Source organism: Lycium barbarum, chromosome 12 (genome assembly GCF_019175385.1).
Source record: "Lycium barbarum isolate Lr01 chromosome 12, ASM1917538v2, whole genome shotgun sequence".
In the NCBI taxonomy this organism is placed as follows: domain Eukaryota; kingdom Viridiplantae; phylum Streptophyta; class Magnoliopsida; order Solanales; family Solanaceae; genus Lycium; species Lycium barbarum.
Genome location: NC_083348.1, coordinates 81,033,571 through 81,047,983, shown reverse-complemented (window position 1 = coordinate 81,047,983; position 14,413 = coordinate 81,033,571). Strand labels below are relative to the sequence as shown.

The 14,413-nt window shown below is 34.1% G+C and overlaps 2 protein-coding genes and 1 long non-coding RNA gene across 4 annotated transcripts; all 3 read right to left on the bottom strand.

Moving 5' to 3' along the window:
* Window positions 1–220: 220 nt before the first annotated feature.
* Window positions 221–2,762, bottom strand: LOC132624516 (probable LRR receptor-like serine/threonine-protein kinase At3g47570). Its single transcript, XM_060339283.1, has 4 exons — window positions 2,486–2,762; window positions 1,598–2,416; window positions 864–1,228; window positions 221–420 (listed from the first exon to the last, which is right to left on the bottom strand). Exons 1-3 carry the CDS (start codon window positions 2,760–2,762, stop codon window positions 885–887), a joined length of 1,440 nt encoding a protein of 479 aa, XP_060195266.1. The 3' UTR covers window positions 221–420; window positions 864–884.
* A 66-nt stretch (window positions 2,763–2,828) lies between these two features.
* On the bottom strand, window positions 2,829–8,269 carry LOC132623735 (probable leucine-rich repeat receptor-like protein kinase At1g35710). 2 transcript variants are annotated; one of them, XM_060338536.1, is made up of 3 exons: window positions 7,408–8,269; window positions 6,017–6,379; window positions 2,829–3,505 (listed from the first exon to the last, which is right to left on the bottom strand). In XM_060338536.1, exons 1-3 carry the CDS (start codon window positions 7,733–7,735, stop codon window positions 2,829–2,831), a joined length of 1,368 nt encoding a protein of 455 aa, XP_060194519.1. In that variant the 5' UTR covers window positions 7,736–8,269. The 2 variants fall into 2 exon arrangements, with proteins under 2 accessions (XP_060194519.1, XP_060194520.1); XM_060338537.1 differs by having other exon boundaries at window positions 2,829–3,433.
* Window positions 8,270–9,595: 1,326 nt separating this feature from the next.
* Window positions 9,596–13,674, bottom strand: LOC132623486 (uncharacterized). Its single transcript, XR_009576256.1, has 2 exons — window positions 12,895–13,674; window positions 9,596–10,316 (listed from the first exon to the last, which is right to left on the bottom strand). It is a non-coding gene; the product is annotated as an uncharacterized LOC132623486 (long non-coding RNA).
* Between the last annotated feature and the right edge of the window lie 739 nt (window positions 13,675–14,413).

Genomic DNA, 14,413 nt, shown 5'->3' with positions numbered 1-14,413 from the left:
AATTCTTGTCACCAGCTATGTCAATTTATTGATGAATATAGACCACAGTTAAGCTTAACCCTAATAAATGGTTGAAATGAGCTGAAAACAGGATTAAGCTCAACATTGGAGGTAGTCGTAATAGTGGTAATCACACAGCTGGGATTGGGGAAGCTGCTAGAAACAGAAATGGGGATTTGATATGGGCTTTCTCCAAATCTCTTCATTACGATCGTTAATATCACACAAGGCATCCTTCTATACCAACTTTATTAGTACACATCTTATATATAAAAGTTATTTGACACACACACACTCAAACTTGAAATAGCACACAAGAGAAAAGCACAAGAAAAGTTCAAATCTCGGACCAAATGGTGGTTGTCATCTCAATTGGGGTCATCCAAATTTGCTAACACCAGGAGGAAGAGGCGGCACTACCTGTAAAAATATTAAATGGGATCAAACTTGAGTTGTCCTTGAGCAGAAGACCAATTGAGAAATAGGAAAAGACTTGAGTCTGTCATTTATAATCTATCAAGATACCTATTTCCCTACACCATTTGCATTAGACCTCAATTTCTTTTCATATTTTTCCCTTGTTATATTGAACTCTAGAATTTTTTGAACTTAAAATTTCTTTTTTAATTTCACTTGTCTTTGTTTTTTTATTTTCCTTCTTAAACCAGACTCTTAAAGAAGTTGTCCTTCAATCCATTTCTCTCTTCTTCTTTTTTTCTTCTCTTTTTACTACAGTGGTTTATATTTGTATGAAAACAATTACCCAGTTCAACGTTTATATATGGTACAGACAAGACAATAATCCTTTCTATTCTTGAATAAGGAAAACATTCCTTGAATATTTGAGAGAGTTGGATATTTACCTTCAAATGAACCTTGCTACATCATTTGCGAAGGAATTCCAGTTTGATCTTCTTGATATTTGCCAGGACTTCTTTCATGTTCAATCTTTCATTGGGAGTTTCAGTTGTACAATGCAATGCCAACTCCAAAATAGAGGACACACAAAGCAACTTTTTCTGGAAATCAATCTCTTCTGGTTCCATTAATGTGACATCAATAATCTCCTCTGGTGCTGCACGTAGCGAATTATAGACCCAACTCCTCATGCTCAAATTTTCTTTAAACATTTCATCATATGGCCTTTTTCTTGTGAAAGTCTCCATGACCATTATCCCATAGCTATACACATAACATCTTCTAGAAACTAATCCTACTGTTCCGTACTCTGATCCAATGTTACTAGAGTAATTAGTTTCTTAATGTGCCAAATAAACAAACGAAAATCATAGGTATATATTTGGAAGATATAAAAACAGTTGAATCTACCTTGAATAGTAGATAAAAATAAAATAAATGAAGGTACAACAGGAATGAAACAAGAGTAAGGAAATTAACTGAAACGATATTACTGCAAGTTTCTTTTTCTTTATGGTCGTATGCACAAATATAGAGTTTGACAGTTATATTTCAATGTTTTTCAGTACCACATTTTTCATGCAAAATCTGTGATATATTACATCAAAACTTACATAAGTACTAGTTAATGTACAATAACACTTCATAATCGATAACGAGAGACCAAAAAGAAAGTTACCTGGTGCAATGTAGCCCATTGTAGCAAGTGTTCTAGTATGAGCAATAGATTCCCCTTCTCCCAATAACTTGGCCAGGCCAAAGTCACTCACATGTCCAATCAGCCTTTCGTCTAGCAAGACGTTGCTAGGCTTCAAGTCACTATGTACAACGATTGTGGCATAACCATGATGGAGATATTCCAAAGCAGATGCAACATCGATCATTATGTCTAATCTTTGGATCATATTCAAGAAGTAACCATCAGAATGTGACCACTGCTCCAGGCTTCCATTGGGCATGTACTCCAAAAGTAAAGCTTTAAAATCCAAGTTAGTACAACTGGTGATAACTTTGGTAAGATTCCTATGGCGAAGGTTGCGTAAAACTTCGCATTCAGAATCAAAACTCTTGAATGCACCTTCAATCTGTAAATTAAACACTTTGATTGCCCAAACCATCCCATTTGGAAAGATGCCCTTGTAAACAGAGCCATAACCTCCAGAGCCTAGCAAGTTGCATTGGTCGAACCCTTGCGTTGCCCTTTCAACTTCAATGTATGAAATCCTTGCTAGTGTTGTTCTTGCAGGTAAGGATTCGGCTTGAGTTGGAACATTTCTATTCCCACGTCTCCTTAACATAAACACAATAATTGAGGCAAGTGCCATCAGGGAAGCTCCCAATGGGACAAATATAATCAGTAGCAATTTGCTTCTCCTTGACTGATGAAAAAACCTAGTCATACAAGGCCGGAAAAGCAAATCGCCGCATAACTCTTCATTTCCCATAAAAGATTGAGAGGTGAAACTAAGAAAAGGTCCTTTACTTGGGATTTCACCTTCTAATCTATTGAACGATACATTGAAATCCTTCAGATATTAAAGTGACTCTAGTGATTTTGGAATCGTACCTGAAAGAATGTTATTGGATAGATTCGCATATACCAAACTTATCAGTTTCCCGAGTGACTCCGGAATAGATCCTTGCAACTCATTATAAGCCAAAGAAAGATAAGCTAGATTCTGCAAGTCTCCAACTGTGGAGGGAATACTTCCTGAAAGGTGATTCCTTGACAAATCTATGAACCATATGTGATTCAAGTTACCGAAATCAGGAGGCAATGAACCAACCAAAGAATTATCTGACAAGTTAAGCACCAAAAGATCTTTGAGGTTCCACAGACTCATGGGTATGTTAGTGAGCCTATTTGAATTTAGATAAATATTTCTCAAAGAGGTAACACTTCCAATGCATTACGGTATCAGACCCGAAATTTGATTAGATGACAAATCAACTGCTTCCAACTTCGGCAATTTGCAAAGGCACTCCGGCAAGGGTCCACTTAACCTATTATCAAAAAGCCCTAAACGTTGAAGATTGTGTAAATTACATAATGTTCTTGGCACTGATCCAGTCAATTCATTGCCGTATAGGGACAACATGATTAAGTTGCTTAAATTCTCAATTCCTAACGGTATCTGGCCCCTAATTTCACAACGAGTTAAATAAATCTGTTCAAGAGAAGTGGAGAGATTACCAATGGAATCTGGAAGAACACCATTCAGCGGATTACCCGATAATACTATATGTGTTAAAGATCTGCAGTTCACCAATGAAGTTAAGATACTCAGATGCGGAGACAATAAGTTATTATTGAACAAACCCAGAAATTCAAGCTGTCTCAAATCCCCCAATGAGTTAGGAATTTTGCCACTCAATTTGTTATTATCGAGATCTAATGTCTTTAGATTTGAGGAATTGGAGATTGAGCTGGGTATAACTCCACCAATGTTGTTTCTACCAAGATACAAATGCTCTAGTTTTGTTGGCCGGTAGCCTGGAGCAGATGGAAGACTACCTGAAAGGTTATTGAAAACAAGTGACATCTCTGTTAGAGAAGAGATATTGAAGAGCTCTTCCGGTATAACACCTGCCACATCACAGAGAATAAAAAGAATCCAAATTAATGATATATTTTTAATTTTACGGTTAATTACATTAAACCGTTTATAATTTGATACAGTTTCGAATACACACAATTTTTTATGTGTTTAATTTTATTAAATTTTAAAAAAGAGAATATATATGTTTGTTGAAAATCGTTGTTCAGCCTTTGATTATAAAAGAAAATAGACATTATATTATACTAAAAGTGGAAAGTTCCTACTATCAAAGTTGGATTACTGTTTTGGCCCTGCTGTAAATTAAATAGTAATATTATCATTACATGAAGGCTCAATCATGTTCAGGAGCATTAAGTTATTTTCTGTAAGGAATGAAATCCTAATTAAAAAGGATTAGTGAATAAGAAGCTCATAAGTCTTAATTTAATGCTCCACATTCACTTACCTAAACGTGTGCAAGGTAATTTCTAATTAAATAATAATATTTAAGCGTGAGTGAAAAAGAAGTTGAGTCGTTCTATTTTAATGCTCCCCATTCACTTATCACGTTAAAATGCCCTTGTAAAGTTGAATGATACTTTTCTCCTTCAAACAAACACAAATATAATTATACTCATAATAAATATTTAAAAAAACAACAAATGTGGTACATTAAGACGATCAGCTTTAGGGAGGCTTTTGGTTTTCCCAAGAATAATCCAAACTAAACGTAATCATCCCTTCAATCCAAGGGAAACCAACATATACACACAATTAAAGTGTTACTAATGAATTATGAAATTAATTAATCTTTTGTAAAAACCCATTAGATGCTCAATTTAATTTTGATCAAGCATGATCTTTTATAAATAGACTTGAAATAAAGTGCTTCCGATGAACATATGATTTTTTTAATGAGACCAATCTATTCACCTCTTGCAAAAACTAGGAAGTCATTAGTCTATTAATTTTATATATTAGAAAGGTTATCCTGAAATATTTATAAACTTCATTATATTACCCTTTAATTGTAAGAAATTTATTGCAGTAACATTTTCAGATGAATCTTTTAAATTCTCATGCATTCTTTTCATCTGCTAGTGTTGAATTTGAAGAGTTGCTTTTAACAATTTAATAAATTATTCATTCAAAGCAGTACATGAACCAAACTCACACTAACCAATTTTCTTTTCGTATAAATTAAGAGAATTGAAAAGTTGCATTAAATAAGTTAATTGAGACTAGATTCATTTGACTAATTTAATACAAACCAGATTTATCTAATAAAACACATCATTCTTACTGCTATAAAAGGCCAAGCAAGATGAAACTTCTCCTTCATCACTACCCAAGAGGTGTTGCTTAAATCTTGACTCTTGACGTTACTATTGAATAATTTTAGACATTGAACTAATGCACATATAGTTGGTGGCTATGCTATACGCCTATACCAAGACCATAGAAGTATGGATATGAGAGGATGACATTAGGATGTTGGTGGAGCAAAGAATTTTGAACAAATTTTGTATTGACAATCGGTGTGCGTTCATTCGAGCTTAATTATTGTGAAGAATATAAGATTGCTTTTAATGTAAATGACAGACGGAGTGAGATGTAGCAAAACACAGGAGGGTGAGGTGTTATCACACAAAAAATTTAACCTCTATTTTCTCTATTTTCATCGGCCCCTCCGAAATAATGATGTATCTTTTATTCTTGCACTTTGTTATTTAGCTAAAATAGATAGCTTTAAAAAAAGCATTACTCTTTGATAGCAATATTTGGTATACTTTCTTGTGGTTCTGTTTTCCTATCAGAATTTTTTGTGACATAAGAAAAACGACATACATTTGTAATATTGTATTTCTTCATATCATGTTAGTATTTTTTATATTTCTATTATATTTTTTAAGTATTGATGAAGTTTGTAATGCAATATATCAAATTAATTCGATATGATTATTTGGATTTAATTATATTTCATAACTCAATTTATTTCATAAAATATATATGTAATGAAAAAATAATTGTCTTTAAATAACAAATTTTCTAATGTCAATTGCACGTGTCCCATAACTAATTTATTGAAATATGTATCTTTTGTTCTGTTTTTCAATCAAAGGTGTGAGTACAATTTTTCAACAAGAATATTTAACTTCTTTCTTAAATTTTATTTAAATATAAATACTTAAAAATAATTAATTTATAATTTTAGTTTGTCTTTTAATACTTATATTATTATGTACTTAGTTACAAATGTATGTCCTAGGGAGTAAAATTTCGATACTACAGGTGGTAAGTGTTTGATTTTAAATATATAATAAATTGTATCATATTACATGGGTGTTAGTGTAGTTAACCTTTAATTTTGATATAACTTCTATGCAACCGCTAAGAAAGAGTGTATATGGACTTAATAAGTTTATTTGATTGCTGAAATGTACCAATGCTGCATCAATATATATAGATAATAGCACAATCAATAATCAAGAACTTCCATATAGATGATGCAAGACTAGCCTGGATTATCAAACAAAAACATTTTGCTTGAGAATTACCTGTTAAATTATTGTAATCCAAATTCAGATATTCAAGTCGTCTCAAATCCCCCAACGAGTTCGGAATTTGGCCACTCAATTTGTTTTCGTGAAGATATAATTCCTTTAGATTTGAGGAATTGGAAATTGAGCTGGGTATGACTCCACCTATGTTGTTTGCAGCAAGATTCAAAAACTGTAGATTTGTTCGCCAGTAGTCTGGAGCAGATGGAAGACTACCTGAAAGCTTATTAGAAGAAAGTCCCATCTGTCTTAGCGTTGAGATATTGAAGAGCTCTTCTTGTATGTAACCGCTTAACTTATTAGAATACATAAATAGTTTCTCCAATTTGTGAAGATTCCCCATCTCTCTGGGTATAACACCTGCCACATCATAGAGAGCAATCCAAATTAATGATATATTTTTAATTTTACCGTTAATTACATTAAACGGTTTGTAATATGATTCAGTTTCGAATAGACACAATTTTTTATGTGTTTAATTTTTATTAAATTTAAAAAAGAGAACATATATGTTTGTTGAAAATCTTTGTTTATCCTCTGATTATAAAAGAAAATAGATTTATTGAAATATGTATCTTTTGTTCTCTCTTTCAATCAAAGGCGTGACTATAATTTTTCAACAACAGTATTTAACTTCTTTCTTAAATTTTATAAAAATATATACTTAGAAAGAATTAATTAATTATATTAATTTGTCTTTTAATACTTATATTTTAATATATAGTCAAACCTCTCTATAACGACACCCGCATATAACACCACCTCTCTATAACAATCAAGTTTTTTCGGAACCGATTTTTTTGCTATATTTTACTTCTCTATAACAACATTTCACCTATAATAACAACCAACTTTATAACAGTACGCTCTTTGTAAAGTTACCCCCATATAACAACTATCTTATTTTTTTGGTAATATAATTAATCATCTTTATAAAAATAGAATATTTATGATTACCAATAATAAGTGTAGAGATTATGACCAAATATTTAATCATTTAATAAACTATTTATGACCAAAAAAATCATATGAATATATATATATATATATATATATATATATATATATATATATATATATATATATATATATATATATATTCATCATTAATCGATTTTCCTTCGTTATACAAAGTGTGAATAAACTTAGGATTTGACAATTAAAAATGAAAATTAAATTTGATGCATCTTTTTTGCCTATTACAATGAAGTATTATTTAAATATCAATGCTGTTATCGGTATATAACAGTCATTCTCTATAACAACTGAAAAATTTCGGACCCAACAATACTGTTATAGAGAGGTTTGACAAAAATTTCGATATTACAGATGGTGTAAGTGTTTGATTTACACCATCTGAAGGTTGCCAATATCTTTGGGAATCTCACCATGTAGATGATTTCTGCTCACATCGAGAGAAACAAGAAATGAGAGGTTTCCCAAGTGTGGTGGAATGGTTCCAAGAATGCCCATGTTCGAAATATTTAGTGCTCTCACCCTACGGTGGCGAGAGCCGCAAGTGACTCCAATCCAATGGCAAGCTGAAGCTTGAGAAGACCAATTTCGGGTTAAGGGATGAGAAGAGTTTAGAGTAAAGCTGCCTTTGAAGGCAAGAAGAGCTGATTGATCTGTGGTTATGTTTTTGCTAATGCATGTCTCTAAGAAGTAGAGTTGCAAGACTACTGCTGAAAGAAAGAAAGAATATGCTCTCTCCATGTGTACAATTGATTGGTATAGTAGTATTAGAATTTGTGTAGATTAAATAAGGAATAAAGTATTCACTATAAATAGGGATAAAAAGTTGTTAAGCAATGAGTACCTTATCATCAAGGAAAGAGAGCTATTGGGGCCAAAGCAGTGTCGTAGATGAGGGGTTGTAAATTTTCCAGAGGCAAGGGGATTGGACTTAAAAGTCTTCTGAAAGTTTGCCCCAATCAAGGCGTTAGATTCCATGGAGTCATATAACACGTTCTTTTTCTTATTTTCCTTTGATGTGTGACTTGAATGTCCGTCTTTGGCATATCATGAACCTTCTATCATGTTGTCCAATAGCATACTCATCTTGGTCCACAAAATAAATATCACTTTGATTATTTAAATTATAACAGAAGAAACACATAGTGATGTTAAAAATCGAGATGAAAAACTATTAACCAAATTTGATCAAGAAGAGCACACTGACACCTGCAGCCAGGGGCGGATGTAGCCTTTTGGCTAGGGGTTCATCTGAAATCATAATTTTCGACACGAAATATATGTAATTTTTAGTAGACATATTTTTCTAAAGCCACATGGTAATTTCTTTTCTGGTGTGTCGGGTCTGGTAAGTTTAAAAAAATATCTCCGTAACTTCAAAAAAATAAGTCTACTCATTTTTTTAAACGAACTAGACCTGACCCACCAGAAAAAAATTACTATGTAGCTTTAGAAAAGTATGTCTACTCAAAAAAAATTCGTAGACTTTTTTTTAAAGTCACATGACATTTTTTCATTAAAAAAAAACCTAATTTTTTAAAAAAAATTCATTAGCGAAAAGGGTATATTTGCACCATTTTGTAACAGCAGGAGTATATTTGCATCATTTTGTAACGGCAGGAGTATATATACACTACTTTTGTAATGAGAGGTATATCTGCTCTAAATCATAAAGTTGAGGGGTATATTTGCAGCTTTTTTGCCCAATAAGGAACAACGTATTCAGCTATAAATAGGGATAAAAGGTTGCTAAGCAATGAGTACTCTATCATCAAGGAAAGAGAGCTATTGGGGCCAAGCAATGCCGTAGATAAAGGTTGTAAATTTTCCAGAGGCAAGTGACTCGCCTTTATTAAGTCTTCTGAAAGTTTGCCCCAAAAAAGGCGTTAGATTCCATGGAGTCTATAGTACATTCTTTTTCTTAATTTCTTATGAAGTGTGACTTATCTTGGTCCACAAAATAAATATCACTTTGATTATTAAAATGTTAACAGAAGAAACACATAGCAATGTTAAAAATCAAAATGAAAAACTATTGACCAAGTTTGATCAAGAGAGCCTACTGACACTTGCAACCAGGGGTGGATGTAGCCTTTTGGCTAGAGGTTTATCTGAAATCACAATTTTCGACATGAAATATATATATATAATAACAACAAATATTATATCTAAATCCGTCGTTTTAGTACAATGAATTCAATACTGAGAGTCTTACATATGCACTGATATGTGAACTTCTCTACCACTACACAAGCAGGACACCTTCGTCTTTTTTTTTTTTTTTTTTTTTTTTTAAGAATAATACACCTTCATCTTTGTGTTTACAAAGTTCATACGGGAGAACATAGCTAGTAAGCTTTGCACATCTTACCAAAAGAGTGAAAATTAAAAAAGACTAGAATTTTCGAGTTAGCTTCCCCACTACCCTTGTAACTAATTTTGGTTGACAGGACCGGGGTAGTAAAAGATTTGAAAGAGCAGGGATGAATCATGAATGCAGCAACAATCTACAGGGCTACCAGAAAACAGCTACAGAAATATGGTGGCTGGATAGATTGGTATTCCTAGACCAACAATTGGTAAATTGCCTTTAAGCCAGAATCAGTTAATATGCCTCATGTCGACATATAAATTTTCATCGTATTATTTTTCTTGTTCAGATATATACTGCTGACTATGCTGCAACAGTCTTGCCCCATCCATATAGCATTGGTGTATACAGGCAAAAAATAAAGATTTATAGTAGAAAAATTAAAGAACCTTAGGAAGGTTCCTAAATCAAAGTTCAAACATAAGATTGACAATTGTGATAGTGCTTGGAATGAGCATTCACCAAGCGAAGTTCCCACATGAGAACTGAGATGAGTATATGCCCAAGTAGAGACATTTCCTTTAGATGAATATCTGCTTGAGTATAGGTTCCGGGCGACAGAATGTCTTGAAGTAAGCAAGTTAGAACATGGTTGGTTTGATGTCGCACCTGAATAGGTGCTCCATGCTTTTACCAAAGGATCTACATTAGAAACTATCAAAAGAGACGAGCCTTCTAAGCGAAACGAGGCCAAAAACACATGGTTGGTACGTGAGGATATTGTGACAAGTTTAAGTGGGGCTGTGTCACCAAATCCTTAGGGCCTGTAACGCTGCACGCCATAGGCAAGTGCCACGAGAATTGGTCGTTTAGGCAGCAAGTGTTAACATTGAGCTTTGGAGGAGCATCTAGCAAATGGGAAATTCGGAGGCTATGAACATATACAGATATCGTGAAGCTTGCTTATTGTCCAATTCCAGCGTAATATCTGAGAAACTCAATGATGGGACCCTGCAAAAAAGTGCATATTAATCAAAGAATCTTGGGAATTTTTCTTCTTTAGCTTATTTTACACATACACCGAGATGCCACTTGGAACACTACAAGTTTTACTAGTCACAATTATCTTGCCTATCTTACTCAAAGAATTAAAACACTAAACTCAGGAGATACAATTTAATATAAATTCTCTTCTCATAATATTGAAGAAAAATTTGCATTAGAAGGCATTTATATCATTTGGATATTCTATCATGTTGTATATCAACAATTGTGACAAAATGCACATTAAACTGATTAATTTCCTACTAGAGATAGCAACATAAAAGTGCATATCATAGACCATAATGAGGCCAGTCATCACACATTTGAATCCCTAAGTTAACTATGATAGATTAGATACAGTACTATCATAGGAAATGTTTATGCATGCCCATTTCAGCAGGGGGACTCAACATCACGGATATACTACTTTGGCATAGAGCTGCCATACTCAAACAGTTATGGAACCTCAGTATGGAAAAAGGATAAACTCTAGATAAGGTGGGTGCATGCTTATTACATTAAAGGGAATGACGTGTGGGAAACAGTAGCACCTCAAGCATCACGGATCATTAGGAAGATACTTAAAGCACATAAGTACTTGGATGGTACAGGATATACTAAAGCAGAGTTCTTGCAACAGAGTACTCTATCAGGAAAGTGTACCCATAGATTTTATGGAAAAAACTGCTATGTAGCAATCAAGGTTGTCCAAAATGAATCTTTATTCATTACCTGGCTCTTCATGGAAGATTGGCAACAAAGGATAGACTGATTAAGTGGCCTGTTAACTGTAGGCCCACATGCCCACTTTCTGAATCAAGCCCAGAAACTATGCAACACCTATTCTTCAATTGTCCATTTGTAGGTAAAGTGTGGCACAAACTATTACAATGGCATCATATCAACAGACCAGTGATGGCATGGGAACTGGAGCAAGTTTGGGCAAGAAAACATGCTAATGGGAGTAGTGCACGAGCAGAAATTTACAGAATGACTTGCTCTGGTTGCATCTACTATTTGTGGCAAGAGAGGAACACGAGGGTATTCCAAAGCAAGAAGAAGACTGAGAATGTGATTATAAAGTTGATTATACAAGATGTGCATTTCAAGGGAGGGAAGCAGCTCAGTATAGTAGAAAACTGAATGAATAACGCGTGTTCCCATTATCCTACATTGTTTTGTTCTCAGGTTGAACAAGAACGGCATGTTTGGAGCATTTTCAACTACTATATCTCCACTGGTAAGACCCCAGTGGAGATATCCTACATTATGAGGTTCATTTGTGTTTCTTATAACCTAGTAACTAAACTCTTCAACAATTGCATCACAACTACAGGTAGTCACGTTTAAGCGAACATCAGTCTTAACTTCTCTCTAAGATTCCAATTTGGTCGAGTAAACCTCAACTATAGTCCCTTGCCAACCTTTATAATAGTTTGTAATCCTCACGACCTTGTAATCATCAGAATTCTTTTCATATGCAAAACCCACACTCACATAACATTTACGCGTCTTTTGAACCTTAATATTGTGCATAGGGAGCAACTTGAATTGATGTATCGAAGGGTTCCATAGGCAAATTAATTTATGGGAACAGGTGTAGGGGTAGGCCAAAGAAATATTGGGGAGAGGTGATTAGACAGGACATGACGCAGTTACAGCTTACCGAAGACATGACCTTAGATAGAAAGGTGTGGAGGACCCACATTAGGGTAGAAGGCTAGTATATAAGTCTCGTTATCTTTCCTTATTAGTAGGCGCATTAGCGCATTATAATTTCTTGTGCTTTGATTTATGTTATTATTTGCTACTTTCTGTACTTTGATTACTCTATTTTATCTGTGCCGCTTTCGTGATTTGCATTTCCATATCGCTTTGAATTTCTTGATTATCCTGTTTTACTGTGTCGCTTGCATTATTTCATTGCAATATCGTTTTAAATCTTTTAACCTTATCTGACCCCCTTTTTATGCTTCTATTGAGCTGAGGGTCTCTCGGAAACAGTCATCCTACCTTGGTAGGAGTAAGGTCTGCGTACATTATACCCTCCCCAGACCCCAAGATGTGGGATTTCACTGGGCTGTTGTTGTTGTTGTTGTTGTTAGGTGCTTAGACAAAACAAGCCATTAATTGAACCTACAACAGAATAATCAGACCCATAGGGTTCAGTAAGCTTTATCAAGCAGCTCAGATTTCGAATAAGGATCAACATCAAACCATTAATTGCACTTGTCTGAACAAGGATATAATGGTCATTAGGGTCTGAATTGAATGTCTTGAGATGCACGGAAATGAAGCAGGGGGTTGAAATCAGAGTGCGCCAGCATGTACACACACTTTAATTGCAAGAGAGTTTTAAAAAGTAATCTGAAGAAAATATGCACAATAATCTCTTCGGCAAGAATCTAAATATTGGAAATTTGTCTTGCATCTTCTAATATAAGGGAAAAGCGAGATTCTAATTCTCGTTCAGACAATTCATCAAACAGTTTGTGAGCAGAAACAACAGTGGCTCTAATTTAACTGAAATTCTTCAAGAAATTACCTTGGGTTCGAGTTGAAGCACTTAGCTGAGAATGATTTGATGAGAGGCAGAAACCCAAACCCAAACCCAAATTCATTTTCGGGTCCTTTTTCCACATTTGTCAGCTCAGCTTTTTTTGTTCATGGAGATTATTATAAGTTAGATCTTTTATTTTTGTTTTTATGAGGTGGAAAGTCTTGAGATGCTGAGGTATTATGACGTGGGCTGACATGAAAGGCCATATGGTCCAGTGGGATTTCAGGCCAAAGTCATTCTCAGAACAAATTAGATGAAGTTCAATGATTTTTAAGTTAAAATATTTACGTTAAAATATTTGCTTTTAACGACTTTACTGCAAAATAAAACTAAGAGTATAAGTTAGATGATTATTTGCGCAATCAACCCCCTGATTTTGTCACCTAATCAAAGAGGCAAAAACCGTTTAAAATGATTTTAAAAAAAATCCAGTTATATAAAATAACAAAAATTATGATAGAGTAGCTTGGATGTAATAATCAGTGGAGGATCAATGAGAGCAGTAGTGGAACATTAGGATATCTTCACTTTGAAGCAAAGGTCTCTGAGTCGTGAAAATGAATAATGTTTCGCTATAGCGGTTTATCTCTCTTAGTCGGCACACAAATTCAAATTGACCAAGTCAATAGATTTTGGATATCTGATGATTAAAGGGGTGGGGGAACAAGCAGAAGCTGGTGGAAGTCTTCAAGCGTGGTTGGCAACTTGGCATCTCTTTGGTACCTAAAATTTCAAAATTGAATGGCACCATTAAAGGCAAATGGAACGCTTTAACATACGTATATATTTTATATGGGATAAGGCATAAGTAACTCCTAAATTTTACTAGAAGTTTCAACAACACACATTACCTTTACGGGGTTCTTATTATCCCTACTGATGTGCTTTTTTTATGAGAAGTGGGCCGCTTCGCATTCCTTTTTCCCTTTAATTTTTTACCCGTTCATAATATTTCCCGGACAAAAAATTACCCGAAGCTTACAACACTCAAACCCTCTTCGATCACCCCCAAACCTAAATTTCTTCTTTTAAATCTGTCCCGAAATCTGTTGAAATCGAAATTATTGGATATTGATTGTTTGAAAGCAGAACTTGCATTAAACATGACTCAAAAGAAAAACATTTTTTTTGCACGGATTTCCTTCCAAAGGCGTTGGTCTTTAATTCTTGTCCCTCAAATTGCTGATCTTTAATTTTGCCATTCGCTTAAAAAAGTGGCTAAAAATACCCTAAGGTTTTCAGTTTGAAACCCCGCTAAGTCAAAAAAAAAAAAAATCGCAAGGCAAGACTTCGCGAAAAGTATGCCTTAACACAGAGGTTTGCCTTTGCCTTATGACATTTTTTTTTTTGGTTGGAATTCTACAAAAGTTAGGCCTTTAAGGCCTAACTTTTGCAAGAAGCTGTGTCTTGCGATTTTTTTTTTTAATGGAGTCGGGGTTCGAACCCAAAACCTCGGGGTATTTTAGGCGAAGGCAAAAATTAAATACCACCCCCAAATAAGGAC